This window comes from Lactuca virosa, chromosome 7 (genome assembly GCF_052849685.1).
Source record: "Lactuca virosa cultivar CGN04683 chromosome 7, Lactuca_virosa_CGN04683_v6, whole genome shotgun sequence".
NCBI classification, from domain to species: domain Eukaryota; kingdom Viridiplantae; phylum Streptophyta; class Magnoliopsida; order Asterales; family Asteraceae; genus Lactuca; species Lactuca virosa.
Genome location: NC_136432.1, coordinates 124,731,787 through 124,750,339, shown reverse-complemented (window position 1 = coordinate 124,750,339; position 18,553 = coordinate 124,731,787). Strand labels below are relative to the sequence as shown.

The 18,553-nt window shown below is 31.8% G+C and overlaps 1 protein-coding gene across 2 annotated transcripts; it reads left to right on the top strand.

Annotated features, from left to right (window-relative positions):
- Positions 1-5,817: 5,817 nt before the first annotated feature.
- On the top strand, positions 5,818-9,919 carry GALAK (galacturonic acid kinase). Of its 2 annotated transcripts, XM_079061285.1 has the most exons (14): positions 5,818-6,008; positions 6,406-6,519; positions 6,603-6,674; positions 6,792-6,835; positions 6,906-7,035; positions 7,123-7,188; positions 7,307-7,386; positions 7,463-7,562; positions 7,656-7,831; positions 8,093-8,130; positions 8,242-8,270; positions 8,389-8,458; positions 8,533-8,622; positions 9,530-9,919. In XM_079061285.1, the coding sequence occupies exons 1-14, from the start codon at positions 5,976-5,978 to the stop codon at positions 9,772-9,774; spliced, it is 1,287 nt and encodes a 428-aa protein (XP_078917411.1). In that variant the 5' UTR covers positions 5,818-5,975; the 3' UTR covers positions 9,775-9,919. The 2 variants fall into 2 exon arrangements, with proteins under 2 accessions (XP_078917411.1, XP_078917412.1); XM_079061286.1 differs by lacking the exon at positions 5,818-6,008 and having other exon boundaries at positions 6,501-6,519; positions 6,753-6,835.
- The last annotated feature ends 8,634 nt before the right edge of the window (positions 9,920-18,553 follow it).

The following is an 18,553-nucleotide window of genomic DNA, read 5'->3' as shown; positions in this document are numbered from 1 at the left end:
TATATAGTATTTGTTTTCTAACCTGGAACGCCTAATTCCACATTCAAATTGTGATGAATGTGATATATATGATGCATTTATATATGAAATATACAACACAAAAGAACTTAGACATTGTGTGACACTTGGGCATGGAACTTTGATGGAGATACTGAATTCATTGTTTCGAAAGTTCGAAAGTGTATTGATGATAATATTCTTTCGGATGGTGTGGTGTGTACAAGGTGGAGTACATATCTGCCTAGAAAAATGAATATTTTTTATTGGCTAACAAGACTAAACAGGCTACCAATGCGAATCAATCCAGATGATAAAGGTATTGACATACCTTCCATTGTCTGTGGTATATATAACGAAGACAGAGGAAATTTTGTATCTTTTTATCTCTTATCAAGTAGAGGTCGAATTATGGCGATATTTGGGCAAACGGTGTGGATTTAATGTCCTGATTTTGGCCAAATTGAAAATGTAATCCAATGATTCGACGCAATTGTCCGAGACAAAACGAATGATGTTAGAATCAATTGTTATGGTAATGTGGTGGCTCCTATGAAATTTTAGGAACGATGTTCTTTTTAGTGGTCAAAATGTAAGAAAGAATTTATTGGTTGATAGATTAACCGACTATTCTTATAATTAAATTGTTAATATGAATATAAAGTTTAGTATAAGTCGGGTAGGATGGTTTATAAATCCTATTTTATCTATTCCATTGTAATTACTTGTCAGCTAATTGCTAACTTTCTTAATAAAAATTTAGCCGTTCGAGATAAAAAAAGAACAAAAATAATGAAAGATATTAAAGCCTTCCGCCTTCGTTCTAGTAACGTTTTAACAGAAACTACCATCTACATAATTATTTAATAAGTTTATAAACTTTCATATAAGACCATAGGGTCAATGGTCTAGAGGTATCATAAGTTGACAGATATGAGCACTTTAACTAAAAGTTAGAGGTTGAAGTCCCGTTTTATACGAAAGATATAGATTTATGAGTAAAATGACGTTTTTAACCGAAGTTAAGTTATTAATTTTTCTTTCTATATTTTATATATTATTTTCACGAACTTTGATAAAAGTGTATCTTCAAAACCGTCCAATGATACAATATTTATTCTAATATTGATTAATAATTAGGTATGTTTTGAATCCACGAAGAGATATTTTCAGTTACTAATCACATACTTCATTAATTGTTTCAAAAACATACTATATGTGTTGAAGAATTGTTTGAAAAGTCAAGATCTGTAGCAAATTTTGTTACACATTTGTTTTTATCAATGTTTATTAAAACTGATATTTAAAAACTTATTACGAACTTATAAGCTGGTCAATAAAAAATAACATTTGATAAAATTAACCGAAATACATAAAATAAAATACATAAAATAAAATGGACATAAAAAACATGTACACGATTATGTTTTTATTAGTTAATAAACATTGTATTTTGGAGAATTTATAAAAGGTTCAATGGGCTCGTTGAAAACCGATTGTGAGCAGTTTTTCAAAAATTAGTTTATAAGATTATATTTATCAGGAACCGACAACCAGTTACAACCCAATTTTCATCAACATCCACCAACACAACTAATACTATGCGGTCTACCAACCAATTTGAATATTTTTATCATTTATCAACAATCTATCTTAATAAAACTTAAACTCTAATTGACAGACTTAAATATACAATTAAAATATATTAATATTGTTATGTACTATTTATAAATAATTACAAAGTATAAGTTTTAATATAAATATTTTATATTTTTGTAATAATGTTAATGCATAGTATATTATTTCTAAAGTTTAAATAAAAATAAAAATGATAAATTAATGGCAAAGTGCCATGTGGCATGTGCATTTGATATGTGGTTGTCACGATTTTTTTTTCATCTTTTCTATTTTCTCCCACGAACCGGTTGCAACCAAACCCCAATAAATATGGCCTAAGCTGTTTTTTTATTTGCCATAAATAACGATTATAAAAAGGTGGAAACCTAAACTAGCTAATTTTGTCATAAATAATGATTATAAAAAGCTCGAAATTAAATTAGCTAGTTATAACGTACTAAAAGTTATCTAATTAATAATTTCTGTTTTAGTTCATAATTTTCTTTTGTTCTCTGGGTAAACCAATATCTCAACATAAGCTACAAGGAACATCTTGGGGTACTCCTTTTTGTCATCATTAATAATGTTCTAAGAACTCTTATCAATAATCAAATCTAGGTATTAATCTAAATACAACATGTAAAAAAATATAAATCAACTCAATTAATTGTCTTTAATTAACTGTTGTATAGTTATTCTTTAATTATTATTGTTTAAAATAATTAGTTTCTTAATTTTTGAAAAAAAAAACTGATTATTAAGTATTAAATATTAGTTTTTTTTATTTAAACAAAATCAAATTTAGCCACACAATAAACTGATTGTTTGAAAGAAAACCAAAAATATACCTCTTTTTAACATCATTATAGTAACATTATATACCTATAAGTTTTCATTTCTAAATAAAACTACTCGTTAAAACTATAGAGGAAAACATTTTTAGTAATAAATCAATTATTAGAAGATATCATCATAATTGGTAAAGAATTATTATATTCTAAATTTATACAGTTCATAATTATAAAATAATATCATTTGTGAACATTTTTTTGCTTAATATTTCACAACTACCTAAATATATACAATTACAAAGCCAATTAATATAACTTTAAACAGCTTAAATTTATCCAAACATTGTCTTCCATAATCCATCAATTTTATAAGAGGATATCCTCATACCCAAACACCCCTTAATTGACACGTATATTATTTTACGAGTAAATTACAGAAATGGTCCCTGTGTTTTGGACAAATTCGCTTAGTCTAATCCTTGGAAAATAGATAGGTTACATCCTTGTGGTTTCAACAAATTACATTCTTTGTCCCTTCACCGTGAAATCTAACTATAAAGCTGTTATATTTGAATATAATGACCATTTTAGTATAATAAATTATTGACAAAACTTCAAAAATGGTCCCTGTGGTTTTCAAAAATATCAAGTTTAGTCCCTAAGTTCAAAAAACCTCACAGATGGTCCCTGTGGTTTCAAAACTTTTAACAAATGGTCCTTTTCGCTAACTCCGTTAGCTTTTGGCCGTTAAGTGAAGGGTATTTCCGTCATTTCACAAAAGAGGGACCATTTATGAAGTTTTTTGTTATTTAAAAAAAATATAATTATTTAATAAAGGGTCCCACTCTCTCTCTCTCTCTCTCTCTCTCAAAAGAACCCATCTTAAACTGGATCTTCACTTCGTCGATGAACTCAAATGCAAAAGGGAGATGGTGCGTCTTCTTCGTCTGATCAGGGAAGAACACGAATGGAAGCAATCAAAAATCGAGGGTACTAATGAGGTTCAAGCAGATCACAAGGTGGGACTGAGAAAGGGACCTCGGTTCTCATCTTCGTCTTCATTAGATCGAGAAGGCATCAGGCGATCGAAGGCAGTCAAAATGGTGGTCATGTGGCTGGCGATCGTGAGAAAGGGGGGAGGGGGCGTCGGCTGTACAGGTTTGCTCCGGCGGTTTCCTTCTTTCATTTTGCCTCATCGCCAGCCGTAACCCGACAGAAGGGAGACAGTAGCAGCATCTGTCGGTCAAGGGAATGAGGGGGTGTTCGAGGCTGCTTTTGGTCGTCTAAGGGAGAGCTGCCGGTGCTTTTATCGTGACAGTTTCTCAGCAGTTTAAGCCTTGCTAGGAGGCTGTTTTGGGTGTCGATGGTACTTGAAAATACAACAAGCAGGTGGTGGGTGTTGAATTAACGAAGCAAGGATGGAGATGGGGCTGGAACAGTCGAGAATCGGAGATGGAGAGGCCGACATCCCGTTTTTCCATCTTTCCTGAGCTGTGGCTTCAAGGGAAGAGAGAGAGAGAGAGAGAGAGAGAGAGAGAGAGAGAGAGGGTGGGACCCTTTATTAAATAATTATATTTTTTTAAAATAACAAAAAACTTCATAAATGGTCCCTCTTTTGTGAAATGACGGAAATACCCTTCACTTAACGGCCAAAAGCTAACGGAGTTAGCGAAAAGGACCATTTGTTAAAAGTTCTGAAACCACAGGGACCATCTGTGAGGTTTTTTGAAATTAGGGACTAAACTTGATATTTTTGAAAACCACAGGGACCATTTTTGAAGTTTTGTCGAAATTATTTAACACTCTAACTATAAGGACCAAAACAATAAAAACACTAACCATATGGACCACATAAATAAAAGCTCTAACATAAGTTCTTATTCCCCTACTACTAATTACCCACGACAAATCGACAACCCCCGCTCCTTATTTCCACTAATAAATTTTTTTACGTTGATGAATTTCAAGAAATCCAGATTTCGTGGGGATGATTAATAATTCTCTGACTATAGTTTAATAAACATAGGCATTGAGATCTTGAAGAAATAGTGGGATTGTTTGGATACCAAATGAGTTTTGTCGTCTGGGAATCTATTTTTCTTCTTTCTCATTACTAACAGACTACTCCATTAATTCCCTAAAATCTCCATGAATTCTGGTGGTGGAAATATATATATTGGTAGTGAACGAGGGTGTGGGAATGGTTTTGGAAGTTCATATATACCTTGATACACCTTGAAGCTAAAAAAATTTATATCCAGTTAGGTGGTTCTTAAGGAATAGATGCTTGTCAGATTCTCATATAAAAAGGGTGTGTAATGTGTATGACGAGTTTGGAAAACCCAAGTGTAGGATAACTCGTGCTCATGGAGTTTCACATGTGAAATTGTTGGGAAAAATGTTGGAGGTGGCGAAGTTTTCTTTCAAAACATATACATTTATGAGTTATTATTTATATCCACATCATCATTGTTGCTTAGAAATTCTTGGTTGCTTGGGTTCTTAATTTCTAGTTCTTGATTTTTTTTTTTGTTAACTATTTGGATTGGTTTTGATTTTAAGCTATATATGAACATTACGGTGATGCATAGTAGTTTTGGCTGGCTGGCTGGTAGGGGTGCAAACGAGTCAAGCTATTTGTGAGCTACTCAGGATCAGATCGTTAAAAGATCGATTCGAAACCGATTTTAAACGAGGCCGAGCTCGAGCTTAATATTAAGCTCGTTTATTAAATGAGCTGGAGCTGGAGCCTATGTCACTAAGCTCGATTAGGCTCGCTAGCCTAAACGAGCCTTTATATAGAATAATATATTATTATTTTTATATATTAAAATAAAAACATATTTGGGGAATTATGAATTTAGAGTAATAGTAAACGAGCTTCTTAACGAGCCCGAACTGAGCTTAAGCTTATTTAGACACATCAAATAAAAAACGAGTCGATTCCGAGCTCAAGCCAACCTTGTATAATTCTTTACGAGCTCGAGCCGAGCTCAGTACAAGAAAATTCGAATCGAGCCGAGCTCGAGTTCGAGCCTCGTATAACTTAAGCGAGCCGAGTCGAGCTCGAGCCTGGCTAGTAATGTTGGGTGGGCGGGTAATGACATTAGGTGGGGGTGGGGGTGGGGGTGCCCTGCCCTTATATCTATAGATAACAAAATAGACAAAATGAAAGGGTAGGTTGGTCATTTTACACCGATTTAACTGATTTAACAGTAAGTATGGATGATGTTATCTATAAGGGACCAGCAGTGTAATGTATTGAAACCATAGGGACCCAACTAATCAATTTATCAAAGGTTGGACCAAAGCTGCAAATTTTACCAAATCATAGTGACCATTTCTGTAATTTACTCTAATTTTACAGAATATCCAACCAGATGCAGAGGATTGTTTCACTGTGCGTTGATAATGATATTTCATATCACATCGCGACATCTCAACTCATGACTAATAATTTCGCGGTTGATCTTTTCTTCATCTTCACTCCTCTGTGTTAAATCTCAATAACATTGATTCAATATCAAACTACACAATTAAGCTTTGGCATTCAACAAGGGTGATTCCAAAATGGGTGTATTGTCTTGGCCATCTGATTCAGAGGTGAAGTTTTTGATCCAGTTTTACTTACTTTAATTATTCGTTTACACACTCCCATTTAATTCACTGCTACTGTTTTTGATGCAATGTGTTCTTATTCTATGAACTCAATCCTTGATGATGCTTTCAAACTAGGATTTCTGATGGGATCCGAGTAAAATGGAGGATAAAAAGAGTTCGTGTCATACTAGCGATATTATTAGTTTTCACTTTTCACTGATGTTTGTTTCGTTATTAGAACATACAATCTCCTATCCTAGTCCCCTTACTATTGCATATCACTGCATTTTATGGAATTCGTAACTTAATTTGGCTTAAATCAAGAGTGTTTGAAACTGATTGCTTTTCAAATCGAATATTGATATTGATTTTGTCACGAATTCGGTGTTTATATCCGCAGTTGGATAAAATCAGGAAGATAGTTGCTGAAATGGCTGGAGTAGCTGTTGATGTGGTTAGAATTGTTGTATCCCCTTACAGGATTTGCCCTTTGGGAGCTCATATTGATCATCAGGTTGCGACATATCTCCATTTACGATCTTGTTTCATATGTATTCATCATCCATGGATTTGTGCCTTGTTATTTTGATGATACAGGGTGGAACAGTTTCAGCCATGACAGTTGATAAGGGTATAATTCTTGGATTTGTTCCTTCTGGTGATCCTCAGGTATAAACTATAAATTATAATTCTCTCACCAATGGATAATTCTTCATTTCTTGTTTACTGTTTACTTTGATTTAATAGCCTTTGTCCTCTTCATGTTAAATGGATCTATATACAAAGGTTCTACTAAAGTCTGGACAATTTAGTGGACAAGTTTCTTTCAGGTAATTTTATTTTCATTCCATGTTTTATTTCACAACATTTTCTATATTGAGTTTGGAAAATTGACTACAGAGTTGACCAAATTCAGCTTCCAAAGCATATTGACAAGTCAAATGGCAATACAATGGAGGAATGCAAGTGGGGAAGTTATGCTAAAGGAGCTTTGTATGCATTACAACGTGGAAAAAACCATCTAAAACAAGTTAAAAGATTTTAAATAAATAATTTTATAAGTTATTAAGTTATAACACAAACTTTTATATAAGTTTTTGATTAAATCTTGTTTCAGGGTATCACTGGATTCATTTGTGGGACAAAGGGTCTTGATAGTTCAGGTCTAAGCTCTTCTGCTGCTGTAAGTTTTTATTCTTTTTCTCCTTTCTTTATAAATATTTCATTTGAATGATTGAATCATCTTTATATATCTTCTAATTTAGTAATTATGATTCTTTTTTTTTTTAAATGCTTGATAGGTTGGAGTTGCTTATCTTTTGGCTTTGGAAAGTGCAAATAATCTTAGCATATCTCCTACAGAAAATATTGAGTATGATAGGTAGGTTCCTAATTATTTTAAATGAAAAAAAAAATGTTTTATTTATTTATTTATTTTATTTCTAAATCTTATATAGGCTAATTGAGAATGAATACTTGGGTCTGAAAAATGGCATATTGGATCAATCAGCTATATTGCTTTCAAGCTATGGCTGTTTAACTTTTATGGATTGCAAGGTATTATTATAAAAATTTTTATCATAAATTTATGCAATTACTCAGTTTTTCTTGAATACTTTTTTTAAATGAATCTTGTAAACTTTTATGCAGACTAAAAAACACAAGCTTATACATCCACCTAAGCTTGAAATGGAGAAAAAATCTGAAACCAAAATTCCATACAAGATTTTATTAGCTTTTTCAGGGTTAAAACAGGCATTAACAACTAACCCTGGATATAATCGAAGAGTTTCTGAGTGTAGAGAGGCTGCAAAGATTCTTCTAAAGTAAGATTCTTAATTCTTTACCTAAATTCCTAAATGCAAGAAATAGCAACCTACTTTTATTTACTTTTCAAATTAAATATTTAATGAATATGTGAATTAAATAGAAAATAATCAGTATACAACATCATTATACCAATACCATATTTAATCTTATTACTTAAACCGACCTAAGTCCTAACTAGGAAAAAGACCAAAATGCCCCTACTCCTTTATCACAGATACTGTGGATTTTTTACATGAAAATGTAATGTTATTTTACAGGGCCTCAGGGAAAGAAGTTGAGCCAATCTTGTCTAATGGTTAGAAATAGAATTGTGACATTTATGGATTTACTCTTGTTTATTCATTTATTTATTTTTCTTATTTCTTTCACTCTTAACTTTCTTTTTTTATTTAATCTTATTTTGCAGTTGAACAAGAAGAATATGAAGCTCATAAGGTTATATTTTAATTTTCTTTAACCTTCTGCAGTTAACTCCACCTTTATAATTAGAACTAATAAAAAAATAGACATTTATAAATGAATTCATCCATTAACATAAATTTCTGTTTTTCAGTCCAAATTAGAACCAGATTTAGCTAGAAGAGCAGAACATTATTTCTCCGAGAATATGCGAGTTATTAAAGGTTATGATCTTTAATTTTTAATTTTACCCTTTTAACATTCCATCAAATTCATATAATAATTTAATTTGTTACAGGATTAGAAGCATGGGGATCCGGAAATTTTGAGGAGTTTGGGAAACTTATCTCTGCCTCTGGCTTAAGCTCTATTGAGAATTATGAATGCGGTATGACTTCATGTTCTTTAAATCCCCATTTGTTAAGTAGAACTGTGTTTGACATGCACTGGACTCAGACTGTGAGACATACAGACTAATGTCAACGAGACAAAATTTTCAATTTTTTGTGGGACATGGACTTGGTCTTAATCTCTCGTATGTGAAAAAGACGTGAATACCCTCCTCATCCTTATCATCGAAGATAGCCCTAGAAAGACGTGAAGACAGGTACTGCGTTTGACATGCATTGGACTGACTACCTGATGTGACGGGACAAAAAACAAAAATTTCAATTTTTTTGTCCTACCAAAAAAGGTGGGACGGGACAAGGACTTGGTCTCGATCTCTTCTATGTGAAAAAGACGTAAATACCCTCCTGATCCTTATCATCGAAGATAGCCCTAGAAAGCTTGTCCAGTCCAGTCTAATCCCGTCAGGCTGTGTCCCGTGTATACACGGGACACGGTTGGATGTGACCGGAGTGAACAGGACAAACTTTCTAAGGCTATCTTCGACGATAAGAATGAGAAGGGCATTTACGTCTTTTTAACATAGAAGAGATCGAGACCAAGTCCTTGTCCCGTCCCACCTTTTTTGGGTAGGACAAAAAATTGCAATTTTTGTTTTTTGTCTCGTCATATCAGTCGGTCTGTCCAATGCATGTCAAACGTAGTACAAGGCTGTCTTCACGTCTTTCTAGGGCTATCTTCGATGATAAGGATGAGGAGGGTATTTACGTCTTTTTCACATAGAAGAGATCGAGACCAAGTCCTTGTCCCGTCCCACCTTTTTTGGGTAGGACAAAAAATTGCAATTTTTGTTTTTTGTCCCGTCATATCAGTCTGTCTGTTCAATGCATGTCAAACGCGGTACAAGACTGTCTTGTCAGATCCAAATATTTGAACTTTTTTTTTAGGTTGTGAACCGCTAATTCAACTATACGAGATCCTTATAAGGACACCTGGCGTCTATGGGGCCCGGTTCAGTGGTGCGGGATTTCGAGGTTGTTGTGTGGCATTTGTGAATGCAGAATACGCAGAGGAAGCTTCTTTGTTTGTGAAGAAGGAATACTTGAAGGTTCAACCTCATCTGGCTTCCTATCTTAACCAAGAAACAGCTGTTGTGATATGTGATGCAGGAGATTGTGCCCGAATCATCTGACATGTAATCAAGATATATATGATATTTTCATGAATAAATTCCACATGTATAACAACGTTGAGTGATTTTGTTTATTTGATTCATTTATATTTGATTTGTATGTCACAGATTTGTTAAGAAATGAAAACTCTAAAAGTCATGTGCATTTTATTGTCTTTGAATGAATTTCTTTCGACTGTTAAGAGATTGGAATCATTCAACATTAAATAATTTGGTTTTATCTAACAATCCCTATGTTAAACAACTGTAATTTGAGCATACTTAAGTCAATAAGGCCCAATAGAAAATAAATTAAAAGAATTAAATGAATAATCGTGAACTATATATTTGCAATATAGCATGCTCGGAGAAAAAATGCAACATGAATCGTTTAATGCTTACAAACATTTTAAATGATGCAAACTAATTGAAATTTTATATTTTGGTATTGTATAGTGTTAATGTATACGAACAAGATTTTATATTACGAGAAGAAGGCCAATTAAAAAGAACAAAAAGGGGCTTCAGTGAATACACAACTTCTTTTAATGCTTGTGTTGGGCTAGATTCAAATGACGAGGACGAACTCGAGCGAGAAGAAATTATCCGACCGATGGGTAGGGACAAATCAAAACGGAAGGGGAAGGTGACTTCTTACGGTGCATCGGATTTTAGCATGCACGCAGACGAAATGCAGAAAATGACGGCGACATAGATCAATACAATCTGGACTTCGCTCTGAACGTTTGGCATTCGACAAAGAAAAAGAGGCCGAAAAAAATAAAGAACGGGCGGAAAGGAAAGAAATGGAGGATATGAAGTTCTTGATGGAAACACCGATCATCTTTCGGGACTGGCCCTCGAACTAGTTTTGAAGAAGAAAGAGAAAGATCATGAAAAAAATATTTCCCGTAGATTGTTTTGCTTTTTGTTTTTTTTAAATCTAGGTTATGTTTACTTAAATCTTGGTTGTTTTCTAGGATTTTTTATTCTTAGTTTGTTTTTATGTAATTTTTATTTTAAGTAATGAAGTATTTTTATTTTAATTAATTGTTGTGTTTATTAATCATTTTTAAAAAATTATATTTATTTTTTGAATTATAAATCTTAAAAATCAATTATTTTTATTTAAAAATAAAATAAAAGTGAACCGTAGTGAAAGATGATCATTTCCAGCCTTTTTGGTGAGGGAAAGAAGAGTGAGAGAAACTCGACGTGACACTCAAAAAGTGAAAGATGCTTCCCATACATACCCTACGGTGTAACACCTAAATCCCACGGTAATTCAAATTCAATGTTTTTTTTCTTTTAGTATTTTAAGGTTTGCCACGACGTGGGGGAGGCACCACGACGTGACAAATCAAGAGGCATCGCAAGTTCATTTAAGTCGCCACGACGTGACAGTATGTTACACCCCGCTAAAGCGGAAACACATGTGTGACAGTACAAAGGGTTTCATAGCAAAAGATAAAGACAACACCAACCATAGTATTAAAAGCTTTACAGTTTACAATGAGTTTGAACAACTTTAACGAAAAATATTACAATACATTTGAAAAATAACGCATGCGTAATGCTTCTACAAGTGTTGTGTCTCTATGTGCCTCTTACTAGATGATCACTGAAAAAGCATGTAAAACGAGCGTCAACTTCAAAATTAATTGGTGAGTTCACAGGTTTACAAAAATGTGGTTTCATGAATCATAATCAAAGTTTTGATAGAAGTCTCCATAAATAAGAGTACATTGCTAAAATGAGTAAATAAGTTTGCATAAACAAAGTTCGTTGTCATCATGAGAAATAAAGTATGTTGCCAAAAAGAGATGCAAGGTTCATATTCTCATGGAAATAAAGTTCGTTCCTAAAATGAGTAAACAAGTTTCTTATGTGCATAATGATTCCATCCATGAGTTCACATGTTTAAAAAAATAATGGTTTCATAAATCATATCAAAGTTTTGATAAAAGTTTCCATAAATGAAAGTACATTGCTATAATGGAATGCATAGTTCGTTATTAAAATGAGAAACAAAGTTTGTTGCTAAAATGCGATGTAAGATTCATATGTGCATAAAGATTTCATCCATGAGCTCACAACCCAAGCCTAATGACCGAATCGTGCCCTATTGATTGCAATGTGTATCGCTAACATAGTGAATAAAATGGTAAAAATACACTCCGCGAATCGTGCGAGTGAGGAGTTGTCTACCTCCTAATAACGCTATCCATAATGACCATGGGCTCAAAAGAGTTAATGAGTTGTGTCAAATGATTCTAAGGACTTAACCGTGATACAGGCCTCATGAATTAAAGTAACATACACATACATGCAAGATATAGCATCCAAGTTTGATACAAGTCAAATTAAATACAACGAACATAAATAATTTGTTAGAATTAATTCGGGGTAATAAAAGGCTTGGAAATTCTAAGAATCGTGTGTTTACTTTCAGATCAAAGTATTTGGGTGGTACTCCCAACCTTTAATCGGATAAGACTCAGAAGAGTTTTCAAGAACAGAGATTATGAAGTTATGATTTTCGTGATTACAGTTGTACCAAGAAAATTATGACCAAAATGCTTAAATACTTCCTGTGTCTAAAAACTGTCAAAGCAGTTTCTTTGTCAAAAAACTACTCAAACTGTCAAAAGACAGTTTATAACAGTCATAAACTATCACTAAAACTAGATTCTTAATAAGGGTCAAAATGAAGTCCAAAAACAGCTTAACCCCAGCCAGGGGCTCTGCCCCTTGGACCCAGCCAGGGGCTGCCACCCCCTGGACCCCACTCCTAGGAGTACTGCCCTCGGACCCCCGTTCGTTTAGGGGTTTCGCCCCTAAATGACAGTCTACTTTGAATCTTGAATGAACTTAACCAAGTGTGCACTCTGCATCTTCCTTACTTGTTTACTATTCATCAAGATTGATTTTGGTCAACAAGTTAATCCATTACACTTAAATACACATTGATGATACAAAATCACCAACATAATTTAGGACATGCTTTTCCACCCCAAACGTAAAAACGGAAAAATAAGGGTTGTAAATAGTGACAATGCTTTGAGATAATGCAAATGGTGCCTTGAACTACGCTCCACTCGTACCACTACCGATTCATACAATGATGTTTCACACTAATGAGTCTCTAATCAAAACCTAATACTAGTATACTTACTACCTGGGCAGTTAATAGCACCGAGATCTCGGTGGGATAACGTTTCTCGGGTGTTTGCAAAATCCCGGTATCAAATAGCGTTCTAAAATATCGGAGCCGAGATTATCGCCGATATCAGCCGATATCGGCCGCTATTTCACCGATATTTCAATACCGGTATCCCATTTTTTTCACGCTATTTGAGTTTTTGGGATTTTTATACAGATTTATAAATAAAATAAGTACTTTGATATGGATTAGCCCACAACTTGTAATATTATAATACCAATCACCTTTTGTTAATGCATCTAATTTGTAATTGTAATCAAACCTCAGTTATGCATTTAATTTGTAACTCTTTTTGTGCAACATATTATAGTTTTAACTTGTAAACATGTTAGTTTTTGTGATTATATATATATATATATATATATATATATATATATATATATATATATATATATATATATATATATATAATTTTTAAAAACATAAATCCCACCGATATCCCACCGCAAGAACCGGTATTTTAAATCATGGCAAGTGACCGCTATAAGATCTTAGACCGCGACAACTTCATAGCTTACTACTACAATAGCATTATGACAATATTGTGTCAAAATTTTGATATTGATAAGTTACAAACATATTTATGTGAAATTTAGATTTCTATGAATCAATTTTTTATAAAACAAATTCAAGTGGAATTTCTCATTATTGAAATGTTAAATTTAGCATTTTAGGAGGTGTTTTAATAAATAAATATTTAATAACTAAATCAATTTAGTTCTAAAAATTTTCATACTTTAGATTTCAGTTCTTACTGTAATTTAGAACCTCCTTGTAATCTTTCTTGATTTTTAAATATGTTTAACTATTTTTCCAATATTTGATTCCTTGAAAGCATCATAAAAATGTGAAAAATACTAAATTGTTTAGGAAAATTACCAATATTTTTGTACAAGTGTTATACAATGTATATAATATGGGAAAAATATCAAAAGTCATTCTTAAATAGTTGAAAACCAATTTTGGATTTGTGTGTGTTTAATCTTAGGAGATTGGAAATAAATATCAAACAGCTGAAATAAATCTTCAAACTTTTTTACAATTGTTATTTAATCTATGTAAACTGGGAAAAATATTGAAACTGGTTTGTAAATAGTTTAACCTGTTTTTATGATTTTTGTGTATTTATTCTAGCAAAAATGGAAATAAATATTAAACAATTTAGAAAATTTCACAAACTTTGTATTTGTTGTTAAACTATAATATAAGGCGTTATCAATATTTCTTGTGATTTTTAGAACAATTTAACTATTTTTTCCTTGATTTATTCACACAAATAAGCATTAATTCATCAAAAATTACAAAACACTAAGTACAATTCATTAAACTTTTTATTTACGATTAATATGTATTATAAAAATATTTTGATAAAGTTTTATAATTTTTAAATAAGTTTAGCTATTTAATATCAATTAAACCCTTTAAACATTCATTAAATCAGGAAAAGTAAGAAATATTCATGGAAAAATCTGTAACTTTTTGCATGGAGTCTTTGCAATGTATAGAAGGTACAAAAATTATCAAATATGGTTTTTGACATACATAAATGTATTTTACTATTATTTGTTCTCAACAAACATAAAATCAAATCAAATAGAAAATAGCAATACAAATGCATGCAACCTCATAAACTATCTTTAATTAATGTATAGGTCTTCCAAATCTTTTTACAGATTTTTTTAACTTTCAAAAGTACTTTATATGAATTATTGTCCTATTTTCTTGAACAAATTACAATAAATCGACAAAAAATGAGTTATTTTCTTAAAATTTACAAATTATCTTATTTTGTTGTTTGGATTTTGGGAAAAATCAGACTTGATCAAAGAAGGAGTTTTAGATATTTATTTTTGAATTAATCATTTATAAGCATTCTTAACGATGTACTTTGATCAACAAGCCTTTAAGCTTGATGTCCATCACATGCATTATGATTTGAAGACCATGGATGAACTTATTTTGTTCAAAATGATGTTTCTAAATGAAAAAGTTAAATGCATATGGTTTTGGTCATTGGATTTCACCTTCTAACAACATGCATGTTGTTTTTTGGGTGAAATCCTAACACCATCATCATCAAATTTGACATGCATGAACATACATATGAATGTTCGTAAAGAATGGTGTAGAAGAGGGAGAAAAATACAATAAATCTTGTAATTTTTGAAATAAAAGCGAACAAAATGTAAGGAAATTGATTTTACCCTTTAAGATCAACTTCAAATGATGAAAATTCTTGAGTAAAATGAGGGATATTTGCTGAAAATTTTGTGGGTTTTGGAGTTAATTCATAGAGGGAAAGAATGGGGGGTTTTAGAAAAAAGAAAAGAGAGATTTTATCTCTCTGGATACCCAATCTCTCTCGTCATCTCTTTGGGGTTTCCCTCCACCAAAATCGGTCACCAAAATTCATAAATGTGTGTAAACACATGAATAACCGAGTGGAAAAGTCTCTCCCACATATTTGGCTTCTAAGTTCGTCATTTCTAGAGAGAAGGAAGAGAGAAGTTTTTAGAGAGAGAAATGAGGAAGGAGAAGAGCGTGAAAGTGATCAAAATGATTGACTTTGGGAGGAGAAATGAGGGGAGAGAGAGAAATCCAAAATTATGAGGGAGATAGGAGATTTTTTTTATATAATTTCCCTCTGTTTTTATAAAAATAAATTAATAAAACTCTTGATTTTTGACTTATAAATTATGGGTAAATACTAATGACTTAAATTTTATTTTCCTTCATTATATTTCCAAATTTTAACTATTCTAAGATGTTATTATAAGGTTCATATCCATTTTTATAAATTTTAATGTTAGATTTATACAAATTTAGGCTTTTGGGCTTTTAGCGTTTTAAAGAATTTGCTAATCTTTGGATATCAAAATGAAATGAATTTTGGAGACATCAAATTACTTTAGGGTTTCCTAAATCTTATTTAACTTAGAAATAATGTTTGTAATTTATTTTTATCGGTTATTGACATTTCTATGTAGTCGTTCCGAGATTCAAGTGAAATTGAAGAACCTAGTCCTAGTTTGAACTTTAACTTAAGCTCCTACGAAACTCGGACCTAATTTCTACTACTAGGTCAAGTGTATGATATATCCACATGAACGTATAAAGATGTTCGAGTCAAGGAATGACCCGAATTTGATAGTCACTACACTTAAAGTAGTGATAGAATTCACATATCAATGTGAAATCTAAATACACTATCTCTCGTTTCTAATTGTCTCCAAGTTCTTGTAGGCTATGACTTAGCCTCTAGCTACTAAATCTAGCACGTATACACGCGCAACTAAGTTATTCAAGTCTAGAACCGACTCGAATTTTGACGGTTGTCAAAATCTCCCCCAGTTGAAAATATTTCGTCCCGAAATTCAACTGGTATCGTACTCAATTAGAACTTAGCTGAATACAAGTGTATAGTTGGAGAGGTGGTGACTTGAAGAGCCTTTTGACCATATTGGATTAATTCCTCAAGCGAGAGTCAAATCCTTTAAATATAATCAAATTAGGGTTTCCCTAATTCGAGTTCTAGTAAAAAAAAAGATTATCTTGTTTGAGATTTTCTAAATTAAGAGAGCGTTATAAGTTTTGCTGAAGCACCAACTACATTGAGTGTTAAGTCCACATTGATCCTTAAGCCACATTTTAAATCATCACTAAGTGTAAATTTGCCGCCTAATAAAGAAGAGGTTAGGGACAATTTGCTCGCTTTCGGGTTTGGTATTAAATCTGGAAAAGGTATATTCCAAAATAAAAAGTGATAGCACGAATATTAACGAAATGCAGCGTCTAAGCCATATTTAGACTTAAAAAAAGATTTGACCATTCTTTTTTTTGAAATGTGCATGTATACATATTTGAAGGTTCATATATATATATATATATATATATATATATATATGTGTGTGTGTGTGTGTTTGTTTTTGTGTGTGTCCTCAATCCATATGTGACCTAATCATGTTGGTGATATATATATATATATATATATATATATATATATATATATATATATATATAACTTTATAAACCCTTAACATATTAAACTTTGTATTAGTTTATTATTCTATATATTGGATATAGATCTGTTAAGAAGGATTTTTTTCGTAGGAAGATAAGATGTATTTTTTTATTTTTCTGTATATTTTTGGCGAGCCAAAATAATGAATAATTTAATGAATAAATGAACATGGTTCACAAAAAAAATCTTGGAAAAAAACATAACGATGATTAACTTTTGCGATTATTTTGTTGTTGTTCGCTAAAATTGTCATAAAAATGATTTTGTGCTTGATTTTCTAAAAAATGAATAATGGAGTTTTTTTGAGAATTTTTTCTTGTGAATCAACTTACTTTTGATTCATATAATGATTCATTTTGTTGGTTCACTATAAAATTAAGTATATAAAAAATTTCTTACCTTCCTAACAAAAATTTCCTTCTTATTTGATCTAGATTCTCTATGTATTTTATCATAAATTATACTATTTCATATATTATTTATGGATTCTCGATTTTCTAATGTTTTTCTCGTTTTATTTTATTTTCCAAGTATTTTTGTGAAAACCTAATTTTTCTCAAGGACCGTACAATACCATTAACGATTGTTAAATATAATTAATTTCTGAATTATCAAGTATGAAGACATGTCGTGCATAAAGTTTAAATGAGTGGTAGCATTCCTAGCACACCGCGACATCATTTTTTTGTTGTTGATATGTTATTTTTTTTACTGCCACCCCGCTAACATCTTTTCTTTAGTATTTTATAGGGAATGTTAGCACCCTTAGCATTCCTTGAATTTGTTTTTAATTTTCTTTTTCTAACTTAAATCCTTTATATTTTTTTAAAACACAAATATTTCATATTAAATAAATTATATTTTTTAACACACAAAACTTTAATATTAAATAAAAAATTTATAATAAGTTAAAACTTAAAATACCTAGAAATTCGACTTAATAATTTAAAACACGACTTAATACATAGAAACATAACTTAATACCTAGAAACACGACTTAAGTTTTATTTATAGTGGTTGGAAGAAATGTTCAAAATTTGTATTTTATAACAAAAAGCAGCTATATTTGTTTAAAAAATGGAAGATTTTTTTATAAAGAAAATATGATCAGAGGGATTAAATAAAAAAGTCAAATGCTAACCGCCTCCTAACCACCAAACTTCTTTCTCTCTCTTCTCTCTGTGGGTTACAAGCCGTATTCGGAGATCACCCTGACGTGAGCCAGGGGCCGTGTGCAGCGCCTCTAACACGCCTTGACGAGGTCTCCAACGAGCCTCTCCGTTAAGCCTAAAAGTAATTACTTATTTAATTTTTGAATTACATTATGCCACAAGATGTATCCGGTAAATGTAATTTTTGATTTTCTTAATTATAACTAGATATGTTGCCCATGCTCCGCATGGGCCGTGTGCGTCTGATTTGAATGTCGTTTTTGTTAAAAGATGCAGGTGAGATAATTCAACCCCTAATTTTCACAGACGGAGATGGATAGATAGAAGAAATGAAAAAACAAAAAAAATTAAATATAAGGACCAATATAGAAAAAATATACCAAA